Consider the following 19,694-nt stretch of genomic DNA (forward strand, 5'->3'; position numbering starts at 1 on the left):
ACAGACCAGACATGGACACTCAAGTGGGCTATAATGGAGCTTCTTTCTCTCTGCTGCCAGTGAAGGGAGCCCTGCTCCTATTAGCCCCTATGTCCTTGTCTGGTTTTAAGTGTCTTAAGTTCCGTGGGAAGAGCCCTCTCTACCTGTCATGTGCACCATATAAATGCCAATTTCGTTGTGTGACTCTGGAAGACCTATTAAACTGGCACATGTTAAAGTTAAGCTCACATATGGTCTGGTGTGCATTAAACTTCTATTTTGTAGGACAATCCAATCCAGGAAAGACATTGAACTGTCCTACAAAAAACCCAGGTTTTAGTTTTCATTTAGAACTACTAATTAAAAAAACTTCTTGTTTATGAAAGCAAGATCTTATCACTTCATCTTAAAATGGTTTTTATGCTAGTCATTATTATTCTGCTGTGCTTTATTTTGGTATGTTAAAACCATCTATCACAAATAAATATCTTGACTCAGATTCTGTACAGTGTTTTGAATATGAAGGTAATCCTCATCTGTACATTTTTGTTTTCACCCCTGAAACTGCTTAAAAGAACAGAGGGTCAAGAATTTTACTGGTTTGAGTTTTTTTAGTAGTGATCACTTAAATGAATTCAAGCTGGATTAAGCTCTCTTCCAGCCCGCTTTGAAATCAGCAAGTTCACTCTGTCCAGAGTCTCCCAAAGGGGTAAGTGTGTGCCTCCCAGCATACCTTGTGAGCGAGCGTGCCAGGAGCAATAGAAGAAATGCGAGGATCAAGTATTTCTCATAGGAATCGGCCTGCAGTTTTATACCCTTCTTTCAGCCTGCGTGTGTTGGAGGCTGGGAAAACAGGACAAGAGCATCATGAGATGTTCAGTGCCAAGTCAGACATGAAATACTGTGTTAAAGTAAAACACACTGCTGTGACTTTCACTTAAACAGGTTAGCAGATGGGCTGTCAGTTGTGAGTCAAGCACTGGTGCAAGTGTTTGCTACAATCCCAGCAAGAAAGGCATTCAGGATCTGGTATTGATTTAAATATCAGTAATAGAAACTAACAAGAACTGTTCTGTGGGTCACTGGCTCTGTGTGCAGGACTCTCCTTGTTGGGATCACTACTGTTCAGATGAGGCAGCCTGTGTTGTTCGTTCCTGCAGCGAGGGAAAGGTGTATCCTGTCACTCAGCTCTCAAAAGGTTGCTGTGCTTGCAAGAGGGCGGTTGACCTGATCGTTTGCAGTGACTCCTGTATCTTCTAAAAGAGCCAGATTTTCTGTCTGTATGCACACTGTTGCATGGAGTTTGGATATTGAACCAGTTCTTTCTGGTCACTGTTTTTGTACTGCTGATGGATTAGTTTCAGTAAGGAATACAGGGCTCCAGAGGAGGTGTGGAGTTTGGTACCCTTCAATTGCTGTGACCCTGGCTTGCTGGCTTTCAGCGTAAGCATAGTGGAAAATTGTGTTCAAAAATTGGCAATCTGTACAATTGATTAAATTGTATAGAAGAAAGCCTGAAACGGGAGATAAAGCATTTGTTTGAACCAGAACGATGATGCAGAATCAAATTTTCCAAGGAAAGATGTTGTTAGCAATCTTATTTGTTGTACAGCCCCCAGTGGTGGGAAGGAAGTTCTGTTTGAATTTCTCATACTTGGTTGTCAATTTTATGTTTGCGGCTTTAAAAATGTTATGTATGTTTCTTCTTTGAAAAGTAGATACAAAGTAGGGAGTGAATATACAATAAAAATATCTACATTTCAGAATATGCTGAAGGTTATTTTCAGACAGAGCTGCAGGGCTAGAAGAGATAGCCCATCATCCTGTTATGAAGCAGAGTAAATTTAACCTCCATGACTAGCATATTCCAGGCTTCTTATCATCAGTTTTCTCAATACCCTAACCTAAAGGGTTTTTTACCCCAAATTAAATCTGTGAGTAATCTTTTGTGTGTATCTGTGAAACTGAAGAACAGTTTGTCACCATTTTCATTACTGTAACATACTTAATATCCAAAATTTGCTGTTCCCTACCACCACCTTCTTAAAACTAAACAAGTCTGTCTTTCCAGTTTTTCCCTGATTAAACACGTGTTATGCTGTGTCATTTTGTTCATTTGGAATTGTTACAGTTGGTTTCCATGTTCAATTTGGGATCTGAAGCTGCACCTGGTTTGTCAGGAGAGATATTCATGGGGAAGAATAAAGCAGGGTAACATACTGTTGACTCATGCTTTGCACGACATAGTTATTAATATACATAGCAGCCAGATTTTCTCTTACATTCCTTGCAGCACAACAAGGTTGGTTCCTGGCTTTGTCCTCTGTTATAAACCTGAGGGGTTTTGCAGTGTGCTGCCAAAACAATGATCCCTTTCCTTTTTTTTTTTTTTAAACTCAAGTGTTACATTTTCTGCCTGTCTCTACTGAATTTCATAATATTTATTTCAAGCATTTCTCTATTTGGAATTGCAATCCTGTTTCCTAAAGCATTTGTAACCCCTGCCCTTTAAATTGTGAACTAAATTCACAAAATTTAGTTATCTGCCACTCACTAGAAAATACTGTGGTCAAACCCTTGCTTTGTATGATTATCCCAGCTGATACCAAATTATTGATACCTATTCACTGAGAATATTTTTCAGTTGTGCATTCTCCTTATTGTCAATTCACCTTTAGCCTTTCTCCCTGGTTTGCTTACGAGGATGTTTTGCAGGACAGTCCAGCATCAGATTGCATCACATCTAATAACTGTTCTTCACCATTTATAATGACAAGATCTCCAGGAAGACAAAGCCAGGATATTCGCAGTGGTGCCTGGTAGGAGGACAAGAGATGATGGGTATAAAGCAAAATGAGCGGGTCCAGCCTGATACGAGGCCTTTTCACTTCAGGCAAGATTGTCTAGAGATGTTGTGTGGTCTCCACGTGTAGCAGGGAAGGATGCTGAAACTGAAAGCAGTACACCATTGAAAGCTCAACAAGACAATATTTATTACCAAGAGGTGGCCAACAAAAGGAGAACCCGAGAGAGAGGAAAGGGGAGGAAAATAAGCCCTCAGTACGACTCCCCCTCTCAGATGTTGCTTACAAAGTTATCTTACTGACCCCAGAATGCTTAGAATTACCCATAGCAGAAGCTGCATTCTTGGAGTGTCGGCAGGCTCACAAGATAGCGGGCGTCCCCGCAAGAGGCAACATTGTCCTTTGATGTGAAGCTTGCGTCCCCTCCCAGCACGACCTATCTGTTGTTTATACAATTAACTGGTAACATCTGCCTGGACAGATGTGGCCAGCACTGTCCAGCCAGAGGCCTTCGGTCCCTCCCCCCTTTATGCAAGTGGTATCTCTTCTGTGCCTGCATGGGTACCCTGGAATTTCCCCACGCCTCTGTGCTACACCTTGGGGGGTCTTTCCTAAATGAGTCTGGGGGCTTACTTCATCACCCTCCTCTTCACTTTCTCCTTCAAATGCCCTTGAAGGACCATCAGCCAATAGTGAGGTACCAATTAATTATAGTTTATACAAGATGCTTCCTTCAAGGACAAAGTTCTCGTTTATCAGTGCTTGTTTTCTCATAACTTGGCAGGAAAAGAATAGACTCTCACAGGTGGCTGGGCCAACTACAGACCAAAATTTTCAACATTTAATTAAGCACGAATACACCACCCTTGGAGGGGTTCAAGACATGAGCAGTCAAGTCTGATTGCCCTCATTTGTTCAAGAGGCTGGACTGGAGACCTGCTGAGGTTCATCCATGTTTCTGTTCTTTATCAGATCTTTTCTTTTTGACCTTTGTGTTTGTCCTTCTGAGATTTGGACAGTGCTTTATATCACAGACCCTGCTTTCAACAGTTCCCTGTTTTCTGTGGGGAAATCATCATCAGATCTTGCTGATGATATATCACAGATGTGTTACTCATTTTACAAGGTGTACAAAGCTTTAAGCTCCACCCCATTTCTTTTTAAGCCTATTACGATATGACATCAGTTTCCACATATGACATTGTCCACCTGCAGTTTGCTGGTGACAGTAGCACTTCTGAGCAGTGGCACAGCCACGGTGACCCTGTGATTGCCACCTCCTGGACTGTACTACTGTACTGAAAGTGAATGTGAAGGCAGCGAGCAGGGCCATGCAGTTACAAAATGAACCTATTCCCTGCCTTATGACTTCATCAAGCCTGTGCTCATGTCTTTCCCCGCCTCCCAGCTCCCTTCCCCTGGAGATGTAACATCTTCCTGCTCCTTTTCGAAGGAAATTAACGAACCGAGTCCACGCTACCCAAGGGATGTCATACATTAAGACTAACTGGCACCACAGCACAGCTCACGTGGGGCAGTGTCTGTCTGTGATCATTGCATAGTTTTAACTTTCAGAGGCGAACTGATCAGAAAAGCTTTTTTGTGTTGAAATTTTGGGTGGGCCTCAGAAAAATAGGCATGCGTATTCCCATCAGTGACTAGTCAACATACATCACTTTCCCCTAGTTCTCCTACGTCCTTGGACCTTATCAAACTTGCCCACAGAACTGAAAAACCATCAGGCATTCTTTATCTGCTGGAAAAGAATAGCCAGTTGCCTGCCCCTATGATGAAGATGCAGTTTTCCTTCATCTGATGCTGCATTTATCCATCTGTTTCCTATCCACTGGGATGCTCAGGGGCAGGCAACTGGGTGGTCCCCCCTCGGCTTCTGACACTGACTCGCAGCACAAAACTTCCAGGGAGAAGGCTGCCGTTCCTGCCACACTCTCCACACTGGAGGGAGCGATGACTGGTTAAAAATAAATTTGGGAGCAGATGGTGAGGCAGATTATTGTTCGTCCTAGGGCGATGATGATGATGTGCCAGCTAACTGCTGGTTGTCTATCAGAATTAATCAGGAGCTGTTGTGGCACATGATCAGTGAAGCCACTGCTCCCCCTGAGAAAAGGAAAAGAGGAAGAGAGAAGCAGCTCTGTAAAATAAATTGTTGGAAAAGCACTTGTTGTGAAGATATAAGAAGTTTCTGATGGAGAAAAGACTATATAAAAAGAAAAACTGGAATGTGTTTAGGGTTTGGGGTTTTTTAACGTACTCATGCTCTTTTATCCATCTGCAGGTGTGCTTGGCTTCTGAAAAGCACCTGGGAAATCTTGATCACCTTCTTGGATTTGTTTCTGAAATTATTTCTAGAATTGTAGCTGGAATTGTAAATCATCAGAAATAAAAACATTTAATGGGTTTATAGGACCCTCACAAGCACTCTCTATATTGATAGTATGAAACTTTATCCATGAATGCCCCTGTTTTGGATTTGTGATCCATGCCAGAGGAAAGGACTTGACACTTGCAATGCTCAAAACACTTCACAAATTTTAATTCTCTATATACTTACAAAACAGACCAGGTGAAAGCTGACTCAACCCATTGAGCTGAAAGGCAGTATCAGAGTTTTGAGGCTTTAGCAATCTGAAGGGTAGTTTATGCATGTCACCTTTATTAATTTTTTTCTTTTTCACTAAAAAAAGTTAATAAAATGGTGTAAGAATTAGCAGATGATAGATCAAATTAAGAAATAAAATACGACATTTTTGGATACTGTTTTGTAATGAAAATCAGCAATAAATTTTGATCACTTAGTCCACTTAGATAACTTGTCAGTCTGTTTTGTTAGTCTAGTAAAATTTGTTAGACCAAATTTCTTAATTTGTATCTTCAGCTTCTATTGTCCAGACTATCTGTCATGGCTTCTCCTTTCAGACTCTATCCAGTCTGATGTCCAGAGATATGTTTTACTGGGATGTGATTTATGGAAAACTTATACTTTGTTTTGGAAGATATTTTAAGTGATATATTAAATATATCATATACAAGGTATATCTAAGACTATCAGGTCTGTGCAGTCTACCTTAAAAATAGCACATTCTCCACAAATATACATTATGTAATACAAAAATTGGAATGAAAATGGTTATTTCTTTACATTTTTAATCTGTTCTTATTTTATACTTTCTTTTAAAAAGGTAGTGCTCTTTTAGGTTGTAACTTAATATGGTTTGAACAAGGTTCAAACCACTACAAGTCTCTGTATGTAACAGTGAGCAGAAAACAAGGCAAGGCTGAGTTAAGCTGCTCCAGCTCTTATTTTTTGGGTGATGTAATTTGATATGTTAGAAATCAGGTAGAATGGCATAAAGAGAGGTAGTGCCTCTGTACTCAAAATTTGCAAATTCAAGGAGGCTTTTTATTGCTTTGTCTGGCATTACTATAAGCTTCATCAATATCTCTCTAACAGTTTCATGAGTAAGATGGCAGATCACTAGTGGGTTGTCTGCAACAGCAGTAATCTGTAAGTTAGGAACACTCTTAAAATACTCCTGATACTAACAAGTCCTTTTCTGTTGCTTGGTGTTGCAAATTGTAAGAATGGAAATAAATTACTTTACTGGCTCTTTTCTTGTTGTGCATAGGTCAGACTGAATTGGAAAACTAGTCTCGCTGGCTTTGTTTCTGATCAATTCTGTGTGCTGCTGCAGGAAAGTCAGACTGTTCCTATTTTCCATCCCTAGCACCCGAAATGTCCTTTGTTACGTATTTTTTTAATAAGTGAAACAATCTCGGGACTCAGTTGGTTTCATTGTCCTTGCCCTTCCAAACTGCTTGTTTTGGTATGCAAGTTGCTGGAGTGAGGGGCTGGTTTAAACAAAGTCATGTGCACATGGGGTGGCTTGCCCTTTAAATCTTTTTAGGTGGTTGGATGCTGGTAAGGCGAGGTTTTGTACAGACCCTGCTGTGCGGAGGTGCCTGGCTCCATTGGTGTGCATTCCTCAGTTTTACCGTGAAACCTGTGATGAGAGACTGCAGTACAGAAGGCAGAAATTGCCTGTAGCTGTAGAGATATCTTTCCTCTGAAAAGAACATTAGCACCTCCTTTCCAAGCAGGTAGTAGAGCTGAGAGTGTTGGGAATTTGGTCTTTGAAGGGTTGTTAACAGAAATCCAAGTTTTTAACATAAGCCCGTGGCACCTTAGACTGTTTCAGTAGGCCAAGCTGTTGTTTTAGTCCCTCTCACCTGTGTGGGCCCATGCGATTCCCATGGAAAGGGGTACATAAGGTCATTATTTGGAAAGGTAAAAAGTACACCTCCTCAGTTTCTTCTTTCCCTGAGGCACTGTGGGAGAGAGCTACCCAGACCTCAGTCCAGGCTTCACAAGAGATCCTGCTCCATATCATGGGCCAGCATTTGAGCAGCCTCAACGATTTCTTCTGCATGTTTTGCCTTGTGCCCTGTTATTCCCCTCCCCTAATTTTTTTTCCCAACATTTTTATAGTCCTAGCTTCCTTTCATGCTCCAGGTTATCTCCTGGCATCTGTGCAATTCTTTCACTTGGAATCTGCCAGATTATTTCTGTCCATGGCAATTCTGGCACCATCCTGCAGTTTGGAGCTCAGCTCAGTCCCAAGGAGCCTCTCTTTCCATTTGTTCTCCCTTCTATTTAATGAGAAAATGGGGTTCTTCCTGCCAGCTCTGCGAAGCACTGCCCGAGCTTTCAGTGCCGCTCCCATTACTCTAATGGCTGTGCATGGACGAGAAGGGAAGAAGGGTGGTTAAGCTCTAAGTGCTGTCTTTGGAGGAAGCTTTGCCATCACACTTCTTTGGATTTCTCTTCATTCTCTTCTGCCAGCTCTGCCCTGAGCCCTGGGTTATGTGCAGGTGGGATCTGGCTCAGCTGTAATCCTTTCCCAGCCATGAGAGGTGGCCCTTTGTGCAGCAGTACTGGGACCAGTTTGGGCTGTCTCCTGTGGTGTGTCATTTTCTCAAGGAAGAGGGGAAGGGTATTTCCTTTGAAAGTGAAATATGAAGACCTTTTGCACAAAGGAGTTTTTAAAAGGCATAGCATTAAGGAATAAAGAGAACAGTGGGGTGGCATGACTGTCCAAAAGAATATCTAAAGGTACAAAAAAGAATTCATGGGTATTCCTGTTTTCTTGATAGCAGGTAAGAAGTGAGGCTTCTTGTGCTATAATGTGAGAAATACGAAAAGAATCAATAGGTTTATACAAATAGTGTATAAGGCACCTGTTAAGAGGTGGCACTTCCAGGCAAAGGGTATGTGCAGAATTCAGAAGGTGATCTGTTACCTTTTGTATGGATGAGAATACAGTTTAGTTGAGTAGAAAATGTTAGTTTGCATCATCCTGCACATTCCCAGTAGGAAGTCAAGTGGAGAGCGGCACTTGTTCTTATCACATACTGTTGTATATTTTTGCACTGCTGAGGCACCTTCAAAAGCTGCAGGGTAGGAGCATAATCTCTTACACCAGTAAATAGCTGGTGAATGTTGCCCATGAACTATTTCAGACTTTCAGAAAGGAGGGTAATATGATGTCTGTTCTGATAATAGACTGTCTTTATTCTTAATTAACCAACATCAGAAAAACCTTCTTTGTTTGTTGTGAAGGGCCTCCAAAACCTCTTGGAAAAGAAAAAGGGAAAAGTAGACTGAAGAACAGCTTGTCCTGTTGGTGTTGGCCCATTCCATTATGTGAAGCCATTGAAAATGAAGCTGGAAACAATGTGCTTGCTTGAGCTCACTGCCCTGCTTCCTCTTTCTTGCTATTGCCAGCTGCTGCCATCCCAAGGCTTGAAATACTGGTGTGGAGACGCATGCTTTCAACATTGGCCCCACTACCACAGAAGCCTTTCAAATACTGTCTTGGGACCATGGTTTAAGGATTTTGTTCTTGCTCTTTGTTCTTAAATAGATTTTGTGTGTGTACATGAGCAGATTTGCATGAAATGCAAAGTCTCGGCATCCACAGTGTGTTCCCTTGGGTACTCTTTATCTGGATTTATTAGAATGAGGAGAAAATGGCATTTTACTTTTTTTTCCCATTTTTTATTAATTTGTATTGTTCTCTGTTGGCCCTGGTAGCTTTGTTGGGGAAAGCTCATGTAGGAGTAGATTTTTCTTGCTACACTTTAGCTCTGAGGAGAATTTGAAAGTAAAGGATTTTAAGTTGTTGCCATTTCTGAGCCACCATCTATTGAATTTGAAGCCCCTTTTGACTATAAGTAGCATAGTAGTTGTGCCACAGTTGTAAATCTCTCTCCGCAGGGAATCTGTTGTATGATACTAAAGGGATTTGGTAGTGACAGAGAACATAGAAGAACAGATCTCCCTCAGAAAATCAGAAGTGCTGGGGTGGTTTAACATAAGCTGCCAATAGCTCCATTGGTTAGGGCACAGTACTAATAATGCCAGGATTGTGGGTTCGATCCCTGTATGGGCCTTTCTCTTAAGAGTTGGGCTTGATAATCCTTGTGAGACCCTTCCAACTCAGAATATTATGTAATTCTGTAAATGGATCTCAGGCATGGGGAAAGTATTTTCATGTTTGCCATTGCCTGAAACAGGGCAATCTGGAACAAGCCTCTGAAACCTTTTGTTTCTCTAAATGCTTGAGATTTTCCAGGAAGAAAAACACTCTTCTTATGTATTTGAAGGTGTTGCCAAGGGTGTCTTATCTCAGCAATTTCTCCCTCTATTGTTAACAGCAGGGTTCACTGTGTGCCGAGAGGTTCCAGAACGAATGTTGGACACTATTCTTGGCTATCTGTAATAACATTCTAGCACCACCATTTTTCCAAATTATGCCTAAAATAATGTAACTGCCTGAGTAAAATCTGCTCTGCAGCTTAACAGAGAGACCTTCTGTTTCCAGGACTGCCAGTCCCTCAATTTTTATACATTTACACACTGCTCTCAGGAAGAATAAATAATACATGAACATATGCACTGGCTAAGTGAAATTTCTTTCTGATTATAGTGAGACACTGCTTAATGGCAATTATAAAATATAATTCTTTCATCTTTTACTGTTCCCACTGTGTATTGAAGAGTATGCCTTTATCTTGTTTTTGTTGTTGTTGTAAGTTACCATCTTGTTTTTATTTTTCAAACAAATTGATCTTTTTTATGTGTTGGTGAGTTGCAGTTTTGAAACCACTTGAACACATTTCTGGCAGAATTACCTCATCTGAATCAGAAATAGTGCTACTGCATAAGTGCCCTTAAATGCTGTGGCTGCTACATCTATATCACGATAATAGAAGCTTTGAAAGGAAACTGATTGACATTTATCCCAAATGAAATGTTTACTCTCTGTTTGATACCTGGTGGGCAATTCAATACTCTGAATCTATATTAAACAAGAAAAATACTTAAGAAGCATTATTAAGGCTCAGGTACTCAAAAGTCAGAACTGGATCTTGGTGTGCATGTATTATGAAATGGTGTTGAATTGTATGATGAAACACTGGGTTTTGCACTTAGAAAAAGCTTTTTCAATCAACCATTTTCAAAGGCTGATTTGGAGGGTAGAAGTATATATGTATGACTGCTTCCCAAACCTGTTACACATGTATGCTAGAGAGTTGAATGCTGTCCCAGGAACCTGGATTTTTTCCTTCTGTCTCCACCATACAGTCCCATTTCGTATCGAACAGCAGGTCAAGGAAAGCAAGCTGTTTGCAGGTGAACAACCATTGCTCATTCCTCAATTTACAGAAACCTATCTTAAAACCTTATGGTCTGATACTGAGAAGTATCAATCTCATAGCTGTTAACTCAGTAAGAGTTGTACTAGAATATGTACAGACCTGAGAGAAACTGGATCTAGATTTGGGGCATATAAAGTTAAAAGGAATTTTTTTCCTTCATTGTGGAGTCTTGATCCCATTTGTAAACAGTAGATAATGCAATTTTCTTAGGTATTCAGATACTATGGAAAAATTCATAAAGAGATGAAAATCTCTCTTCAGTTAACAATATTAGTTACAGTATTTGTTCCTAGTCCCATTTTTAGCTGAACTGCCGTGCTTGACATTTTATAAACGTGCACTCCACATACTTCCTCACTCTTCTGAGGCAGAATCGTGATATAAAAGATGGTTTAGCAAATTTCAGTGTAGAATCTGATAATAGGATATGCCAGGCAGCCTGTAGTATTGGTCGTTGCTGCCCCTCCTGCCCATAATCCTAATCATATGTACCTGGTAGTTAGTGCCTCTTCAGAAAAGGAAGAGAGGGATAGAGAAGACACTGTACTTTCTTAGCCTGTTATTAGGCGAGCTGTCACTTTTGGGGGTAGGGTGCTGTATTTAGCAGTCCATGTTCACATCTGCTCAGGCCTCCTACGGTGAGTGCCACAATTTGGGTGCAGTGCTGTTTGCAAGGTGCTGTGTACTCAGCTTCAAGATACAGCCACTGCGCTGACCATCTTCTCCGGGCAGCGCTGTCCTGGGTGCTTTTCAGTTCTCTGCTTTCAGAGATCACCCACGTGTTCTGCTCTGACCAAGGCTACTCATCTCAATCGCAATATACCTTATCTTCTCTACAGTTAGAAATTTTAAAGCGAATGGGATGGAACCTGATCCGTTTTGGGTTGCAATAGCAAAGCTGGATGTTTTATTCCAGAAGTGGGGTTAATGAATCTTCCCAAAATGTTGATACTTTCTACACATGGTCTGGTGTTTGTTTTCATACTGTAAGAAGCTCTGACAACAGGGTCTGCTCTGGGCTTTCCCAAACAGGACTAATATAAAAACTTGCACTTTCTGTGTCACATTTCAAGAGAGAGTACTGCAGTCAGCCCTGGTCTGTGGAGGGTCCCCAAGAGCTTGAGATCCAGTGGACCATGAAACCTGTTTCAGAAAGATGAGATGTGACATTATGTTTTATGTAACTCACTGTGCTCTGTAACCAGCTCTTTTAAAGCATGTGTAGAAACACTTGCAAGAGAGAATGGTATATTGCTGTGGTATTCAGGAGACAGATTATATTGGTGAATTTCTCTATTCTTAAAGCAGCTGCATTTTTGGAAGTTGAATGTGAATACGAATGTACTTAGGTCTATAGGTTTCCAGTAGAGGAAGAGAGATGGGGCCAGGGAAGCACTACCTGATAAAATTGACAGGAGACTCATCTTTCTATGTGGCAGGAGTGCATTTTCCACTCAGACACAGAGTTGCTTTCTCATTGAGAAAGTGAGAACAGTTTGATGAGGGCAGAGAAGTCTGTTTAAGTTTGGGCATCACTAAGGAACAACAGCTCCTACTGTCTTATCTGTACTATCATTAATCCAGTTAACAATCAGCTGTTTTAACAATTAGCTCTGTTACTAGCTCAGTCCATTAAGATCATTAAAACTCTATTTGCTTCAATTTAACCCCTCAGGTTCCTATTTCTAGTAGGTAAGTATCCTTATATCCTAAGGTAGATTATGTTATCTTAGCTAATGATCCAGGTCTGTTGTAGCCACATGGCCTACTATTTGTGTCTTTAGTGATTCACGAGAGACATGCCTTTAGGTGCTGTTTTAAATAGTCCTCTAAATCTTGAAAATCAATGAGAAATGAAGAGAAGTTAATTATAATTTGTACCGATAGCACTGTCTATTACATAGTTTGCTAAGTATTTCCATTACATGAGTTTGGATCGTTTGTGGAGGGCAGGCATAGGAATTGCTCTGTGATTTTTGTTCTGTTCTAAACTTTGTCAAACACTTACTGTATGCTGAGTTTTTCTCATTCTGTGCATCTGACTAAATTTAAATTGCTTAGGAAAATTGAATTAAAAAAAAATCTGGTTGTATTGAAGAATGAGCTGATGAGAAAGTAGGGGAGACCAGAGAAATGTGTATTCTTTTGCCTGTGTAATACTGTTCTGAATGACAGGTTGTGCTGTGAAAAGATCTTCCATCTCTCTGGCTTGAAACAGGAAATTAGTTTGATGACCAGGGCTCAAATCAAGAAGCAGAATTAACTGATCTGAGAGCTGGGGGCAGAGAGGCATGGGAATGGGGAGGGGTTGAAATTGGAAAAAGAAGCCCAGGAAAAGAATGGACAGAGAAGTTTGAGAAGTGAGAAAAGCCCAGGCTGAGAAAGCAGGACTAGATAGACTCGCTAGCAGGGAGAATAGGATCATCAGAGAGGGGAAAAGCCCAGAACTGGGATGGGAGCAGATGGGAAGAGCTGAGTAGAAAACCTCAGGCATGGGGCTAGTGGGTAGGATAACAGGTTCCCACAAACCACTTCTCTTTTAAGAAGCTAGAGCAGAACCAAAGCTGTTTTCCTTCTCATCCTCCCTTTGTTACCAGAAAGCAAGCTGGCAAGGCATCCTGCTCCCCCTGCAGAACGGGCAGGTCGTCATCTTCCCAGGTGGAGGCCTGTGCAGAACTGAGGGCTCCAGGTCTGCAAATGAACCATATGGCTGTTGGCACAACATCACATTGTGGGAGGCATTCGTCTGGCTTCCTGTTGGTAGGAACCTAGGAAACTCTCATCCTTTCCTCGGGGTCTTAATACTCTCATTTTAACATCAAATGAAGCACTCAGCGTTAGGGAGTGCTGAAACTAAAGCTGCTTGTGCATCCTGTAACTTTTTCTCTATGACATGATTCTCTACCCCCACCCCAAAGTATGCTTTGCTCAATGAGAGAGAGGAGTTGTGCGCATATAAGGCACTTTTTGTCTGGCTTGCTGAAGAAGAAGGAAAAATGCACTGTGAGAGTCAGGGGATTACTTGAAGAAAATGGCTGTAGTAGCCACAGGAATGTGATCTGATCCTCCAGGCCAGCTGAATTTGTGTGAAGCTGAACTAGCCATTTTAAGCTAAACTTTTCAAAGGCTATCATTAGGTGTTGTACCTAACTGTACCTAACTGAGATGCCCAATTCTAGAGCCTGGAAGAAGATTGGTAAAAATACTTCATGCTCTGTTCTCAAATAGAAGTTTCAGAAAAGCATTTCTTAGGCATCTCAAATCAAGTACTGCTCAAATCAGCAGATACTTCTGAAATTGTGCCATCTGTGCCTTAGCTCACTCTCCATGTAATGGTAATAATGCTACTTCTAAAAGAAGGTTGTGGGAGATTTTGAAAATAAATTAGCTTAATGTTTTGTGATGCAGTCAAGAATAAAGAATTGGATGAGGATAAAGGCTGGAGGAATAAAAAGGAGCTGAAAGGTTATACTCTGAAGTACAGTGTCACATACCTAGCATCTCATGCAAATGTCTGCTATAAACATGGAGTTCATCAGCTGGAAACTACAAAGGAGAAAGATCTGGAAGCTTTGCTAGATCTTGTGATAATTGAGACTGCTTTCATGGTTTGTTACTCTGTGATCTTAAAAGGTCTCGGTGGCTATCAGAGAAGCACTAGTGCCACTGGGCTATTGGGAGAATCCATCTGGACACTTCTATACTTCCATCTCCACAGCAGAAAGGTGAGAGCCAAGTGGAGAAAGGGCCCAATGAGACTGTTAAGACTGCTAGAGGAGTGGGTGACCAGTTTTAAAAGGTAGAGAAAAATGTGTGGCCTTGCAAAATGGGCCAGTATGAGATGAGTAAGACAGCAGTTTTTAAATATACCTACAAGATAGAAGCTGGCTGAGCTGAGATACAGTTTTTGACACAACAGTCATTAGGTTTGAGATGAAGGGGAATAAGTTGAGGTTGAAAATTAAATAATTTTTAAGAGAGTAGGGAGAGTCTGGAACAGCATCCCAAAGGACAGAGTGGAAGGAACACACCTTGTTGGGCAGGAGATGAGACTTGAACCCTTTAAGAAGGATGTGAGCAGGGCCTGGGCTCAGGCTCAAGTCTGTAGCCAGTTAAATGTGTTAATTGTAGCAGATGCAGCATGCACACTTGGACATCCTGCATTCAATGTGTGTAGGTGGTTAACCTTTTCCTTCTCTGAAGTGAAATCAAGTCATTAGGAATTATCTCTAAATATTCTGGCCCCGTACTTCAGAGTTTGAACTGCTTTAATCTTAGTAAGCCTTGGGGAGCCAGATTACCAGCGTATCTGTCCTGGAGAGTCTGGGAACATGAGGAGATCTCTTTCAGATGGCTGGTTTTTAGCGTGCAGCCAGAGAGGTCTGTTGAATGCCTGAGCACGTGTGGAAAGGAGGGGATGTATGTGCTCTTCATTAGCATTTCTGAGATGCAGAAAAACCTCGTGTCTCTCTGCTCCAGGATATCTATTTGTCCTGGTTTATGCAGCATGTTTGAATTGAAAAACTATAAATTGTGTTAGGGCTGAAGGAAGAAATGCATAGTTGGAGTGGAAGCATTGCCATTTTTAGCCTTTGGACGGCTTCCACTTCATGTTTGTCACATGCAATTCATATCTGAAAGGAACGTGTGTCACTGCTGATGTGATGTGCCATGTCATAAAAGCTTTGGTGACATTTTGTGACCTCTTAAAAGTTTAACAAAAGAGGTTTGCAACATGTAAATGCCATCTCCCATGGCAAAGCAGCTTCCCAGTTCTCTAATCACATATGCCTATTGTGAAATGCTGCATCACCTTGAAAAAAATCAGCATATTAATGGAGGAAGCTTGTCATTTCACCCATTCCCAGATTCTTTACATAATTCATCTATTAACTTTTTTTACTTATTAAGAACCCTGAGGGGTGGAAATTGCAGCAAATCCATGATAGCTTTAGGAGTTCTGTTTCATTAGAGCTGTATTTACTTTCTGATTTTTTAGTACTCTGAATTGGAACCGTTCTCCCTATGATCTTAATCTTTAGCAGATACTCATGGGGTTCACAGATGGAAGCGTGAAAAGTCTGAGCCGTCTCAGGAACATGTAACAGGACTTACGGGGGGGGGTTGTAAAAAGAGGGGTGTTTTCTTCATTAACCTGTGTTTGCTCCCTTAGTCCATTATGGGCAGTGAGATGTGCTAATTATTTTAAATTGATTTAATTTATGTCACATCAATAGCCTCAGATGTGGGATAAGGGGACCAAACTTTGGTTTCAGTTTTTTCCAGGCTGCTAGCTTATATAATGTACAGCTTTGAATCAACAGGGACAGTTTTTACAGCCTGGAGAAAACATAAGCAGAGTGTTTCATGCTTGGATGGGAGAGAAGAGCACTTTATCCATTTATCTTTTACTTTGCATACTGCTGTTGTTGGGTCCTCTAGCTTTTACTTGTCGATAAGACAAACTTTCTAAAGAGAGGGTTTATTGCAGGAAATGTGTACATATTAGAGGCCACATACACAACATGCATTAATTTCTGAGTGACAATGAACAGAAGCTACTTCAGATGGTGTCAAGGTCGAAAACTGCATCTCTGCAGACTGTGGTGAGAGGCAAGAGATCTACCTCCTGTCGTAAACAGAGCTTTTCTATGCTTCCCGAGAAGTGTGCAAGCATTGTCTAGCCCTCACAGCTGTCCCTGAAGAAGTTAGGTCTGTTTTTATCGCTGTATTATAGGCAGAGAAGGTGGTGTGCTGAAAAATGAAGTCACAAGACTAGCAAATCTGTGTAAGCAGCGAACCAAGATACCAGAAGCCCTGGCTTGCCAGCCTGTCTCATTACATTATGCCCAAGTGCTCTGGGCAAACCCTGTTTTTTCAACTGTCTTTGTACGTAGCATTGGTGATAATAGCAGGCTTCAATACTGATTCTAATTCTGATTTTTAGACATGAGATTACCATTTCCATGACAGGGCCTATCCTCAGGCTTCCCTGTAGATAAAAAGATGTTTTCATTTCTTTGTTGGAGTATTGAGATGTGCTAGATGTGCATAGGTGTCACAGAATGGATAAATGTAAATATCACCCACAGGCAAGAGAAATCGAGAAGCCTGTGAGCATCACTCTATATGTAATGTTCTGAGGTGGCAGTGGTATGTTCTCAGTCCAGCACTTGCAAGACTAAGTCATTACACTGTGCTGCTCCCCTCATAGCAGACCATATGGTAAGATCCTACTGTGCATGTACTGCCCCAAGGGTCCTGCTCACAGATGGAGCAATGAAACCAAAAAGCTGGCTGTGCAGGAGTTCAGTAGGTTTGTTGTAACTGCTTTGCCATGCAGCCATTTCAATTGCCTTTATGTTTGACCTGTTTTTATAGGTCCTGACGAGGTCTGTAAAACAAGCTTATTCTTAATTGCCATTCACACAATTCTTATTTTACCATTCTTAATTTTAAAAAGTTAATATGGGAGCTGGGTGGGATAAGTTTTTGCATTTGCTGCTTGCAGTAATGACTATTTTGCCTATTTTGGCCCTGAAACAGAAGGAGAAGCCATTTTTTTTTTGCAGTATTTGCAGAGTGACAATGGTTATATGAGCAGTTACTGCAGGCTGGTTAGTGCAGTGTAAAATTACACTGTTTCACTGGGAAATGAGCCTGTTGGTGTGGCCAGGGAGATACCAGTGCAAGCAACTGAAACGGACGATATTTGAACTCCTTAGAGGATATTGTATAGCTTTTTATCACAGCCCAGTCGTAGCTGACATTTAAAATGTGCAGCAAGAAAGAGGGAGAGAGATTAGGAGATGTCTCCATAGAGGTACTGCAGCCCATCCGGGCTTTTCAGAGCGAGAAACTGTACCCAACTGGGTATCACTAGATGGTATCAAAATGCTTGCTTTGTTGTCTGCTTAAATAATAACCAGGTACACCATGTGTGGGAAGGGATTTTCGGGGGAGAACAGCTACTTAGCATCAAGCTAAGGAAACAGCAAGGCACTGCTGTTGGGAAGGTTGTGTGAAGAGCCAGGCCTGCTGTTTCCTTCCAACACTGAGCAACTTTTCTCGTTTTAGGAACTTTCCGCTGTACCTTCTGTGAGACTGAAGTGGAAGAAGATGAGTCGGCAATGCCCAAAAAGGATGCAAGGACACTCGTTGCAAGATTTAATGAGCAGATTGAGCCCATCTATGCGCTGCTTCGTGAGACGGAAGACGTTAACTTAGCCTATGAAATCCTGGAGCCAGAACCCACAGAGATTCCTGCCCTGAAGCAGAGGTGGGAACCCGCCTGGTCTTCTCTCACTGCACTGCTTCCTTGTAGTGTGCTCCTCTCCGTGGGGCTTTCCTAAACCTTGTGCAGTCTCTGGCTGCATTGAGGACTTACTTGTTCAGCACCAACTGTGCAAGAAACTAACAGATTCCCCAAGGAATGTGTGGTTTATAAGGAGACAAAGGGCTGTAACCATTTTTTACTAAACAAGGCAGATGGCTGTTCTTCTGGTCAGCTTCCTGCATGTAGTTTTCTGTGAGGTGGGATGCCTGAATTGCCTGCTGCTTGCTGTGCTGCGGCTGGTATGGATACCAAGGCCTTGCCTCAGTATTTAAAAAATGCAAACTGCAGCCCCTTGACAAAACTCTGAAGGTGCCATCTATGCTGTCTTCTTTCTCTCAAGCGCTTATCTTTCATCTATTTATTTTGCTTCTACACGGCTTTTGAAACTAAGCTGTCTGCAGTCTACACCTTTTACTTCAAATCCACATATTACAATATTCTACTTTGAAGACTTTACTTGTAATAAGGGTTTTTTTTCTTCTGATTTTCCCCAACTTGTTACACACCTTTTCGGGAGGAAACCATGTTGGAGTCAAAAACTCCTTAAAATGTTCTTACCTATGGAAATGACACTTTCTTCCAGAACATTCCTAGCTGTACAAAAACAGATGATGTTTAAATAATGCAGAAAGATGTGGGGAGCTGTCAGTTCTGTCAGTTCTGGTGAAATGTGATGCACTTCACTGTATTTAAAAAAAAAATTAATTAACACAGGGGGAAAAAATGTAACATGAGGGGATGCATTCCCACAGTGCCTTGAGGTGCTTGGCTTTAGTTAATGGGAGAGCGAGCAGAATACACTTTTTTTCTCTCAGGCTAACCTTGAGAGAGAATGTTCCTCATATATTCATGCTAGACAGTTTCTAATTAATATAATAAAAATTCTTTGTCTATTCATAGGCTTTTTCTAGCCAAGAAAGTAGCTATTTTTCCTCATCATTCTGATAGAAAAACAGAAGCAATATAAAGAATGGAAGAGATTTTCCCAAGGTTGCTCAGCATGTCTGGTGATGTGGGGAATCCTTGAAGCCTTTATACCCAAGCTGAATCACTAGACTTTGTTTTAAAATCTCTCTTCTGTAGTTTAAGTAGTAGAACTGGGATAACCCTACCAAAAAGAGAGTAATTTCTCAGTCTTCCCCTTTTGTGTACAGGAAATTATCACAGCAGAAGCCTGGTGCAGTCCCATGATTAAATAGCAGCGCCCACTTACTTGACTCTTAAATACTTAAAAAACATTGTAAATGATTAATTACTCTGTGAAAGGAATGACAAAATAAATAGGCAGCCTTTTAAATGCTTACTTGAACACAACTTGCTTCAGTACATACAATGATTTAATTATTTATTAACTCTTATTAATTCAAAGCAGCTAATTCCATGGAAGCACTGCTGTGAGATTTTTTCAAAGTGCCAAACCCTGGGTTATTTATTCTCTCTGTTTTTATGGAGTCTTGAGTGTCTAAAATCGTTGACAAAACTGACATTTGGTGATTCTGAAACAAACGGAAAAGGTCACAAAATGCCTGCATCTTCTCTTTGCACTAACACAGGCAACTTATGTATGTTCAGGAGAGTTTTTAGGAGCTCTAAGCCACAGCACTGACATTGCATAACTGTCATTCACCTGCCTTGGGGAACTGGGTAGATCTTCATTTATATTTTTCTAAGAGGCTGTTAATTTTCTTAATCTTGGCAAAGCATGAATTAGCCCCTCAGGTTTCATAATAAACCTGCTTTACTTAAGCCCTTCTCTGTGGTTTTCAAAAAATTACGGATTTTAATAACCCCTCTATTTTCTTGTGTCAAAATAGCATGATTTCAATTAACAG

The 19,694-nt window shown here is 41.1% G+C and overlaps 1 protein-coding gene across 6 annotated transcripts in view; it reads left to right on the forward strand.

The window, feature by feature from the left end:
* Nucleotides 1-19,694, forward strand: part of GTF2E1 (general transcription factor IIE subunit 1) — a 76,801-nt gene that overhangs the window by 21,828 nt on the left and 35,279 nt on the right. For all 6 annotated transcript variants that reach the window (XR_003542328.2, XR_005566338.1, XR_005566339.1 and 3 more), the window contains exon 3: nt 17,604-17,805. Coding sequence is in view for 2 of the 6 variants with exons in the window: in XM_027730341.2 (XP_027586142.1) it covers nt 17,604-17,805 (202 nt within the window). In the remaining 4 variants the exon portion in view is untranslated. The remainder of the gene's footprint in view (nt 1-17,603; nt 17,806-19,694) is intronic.

This window comes from Pipra filicauda, unplaced genomic scaffold (assembly GCF_003945595.2).
Source record: "Pipra filicauda isolate LSUMZ 115617 unplaced genomic scaffold, ASM394559v2 scaffold69_size3009148_pilon, whole genome shotgun sequence".
Classification (NCBI taxonomy): domain Eukaryota; kingdom Metazoa; phylum Chordata; class Aves; order Passeriformes; family Pipridae; genus Pipra; species Pipra filicauda.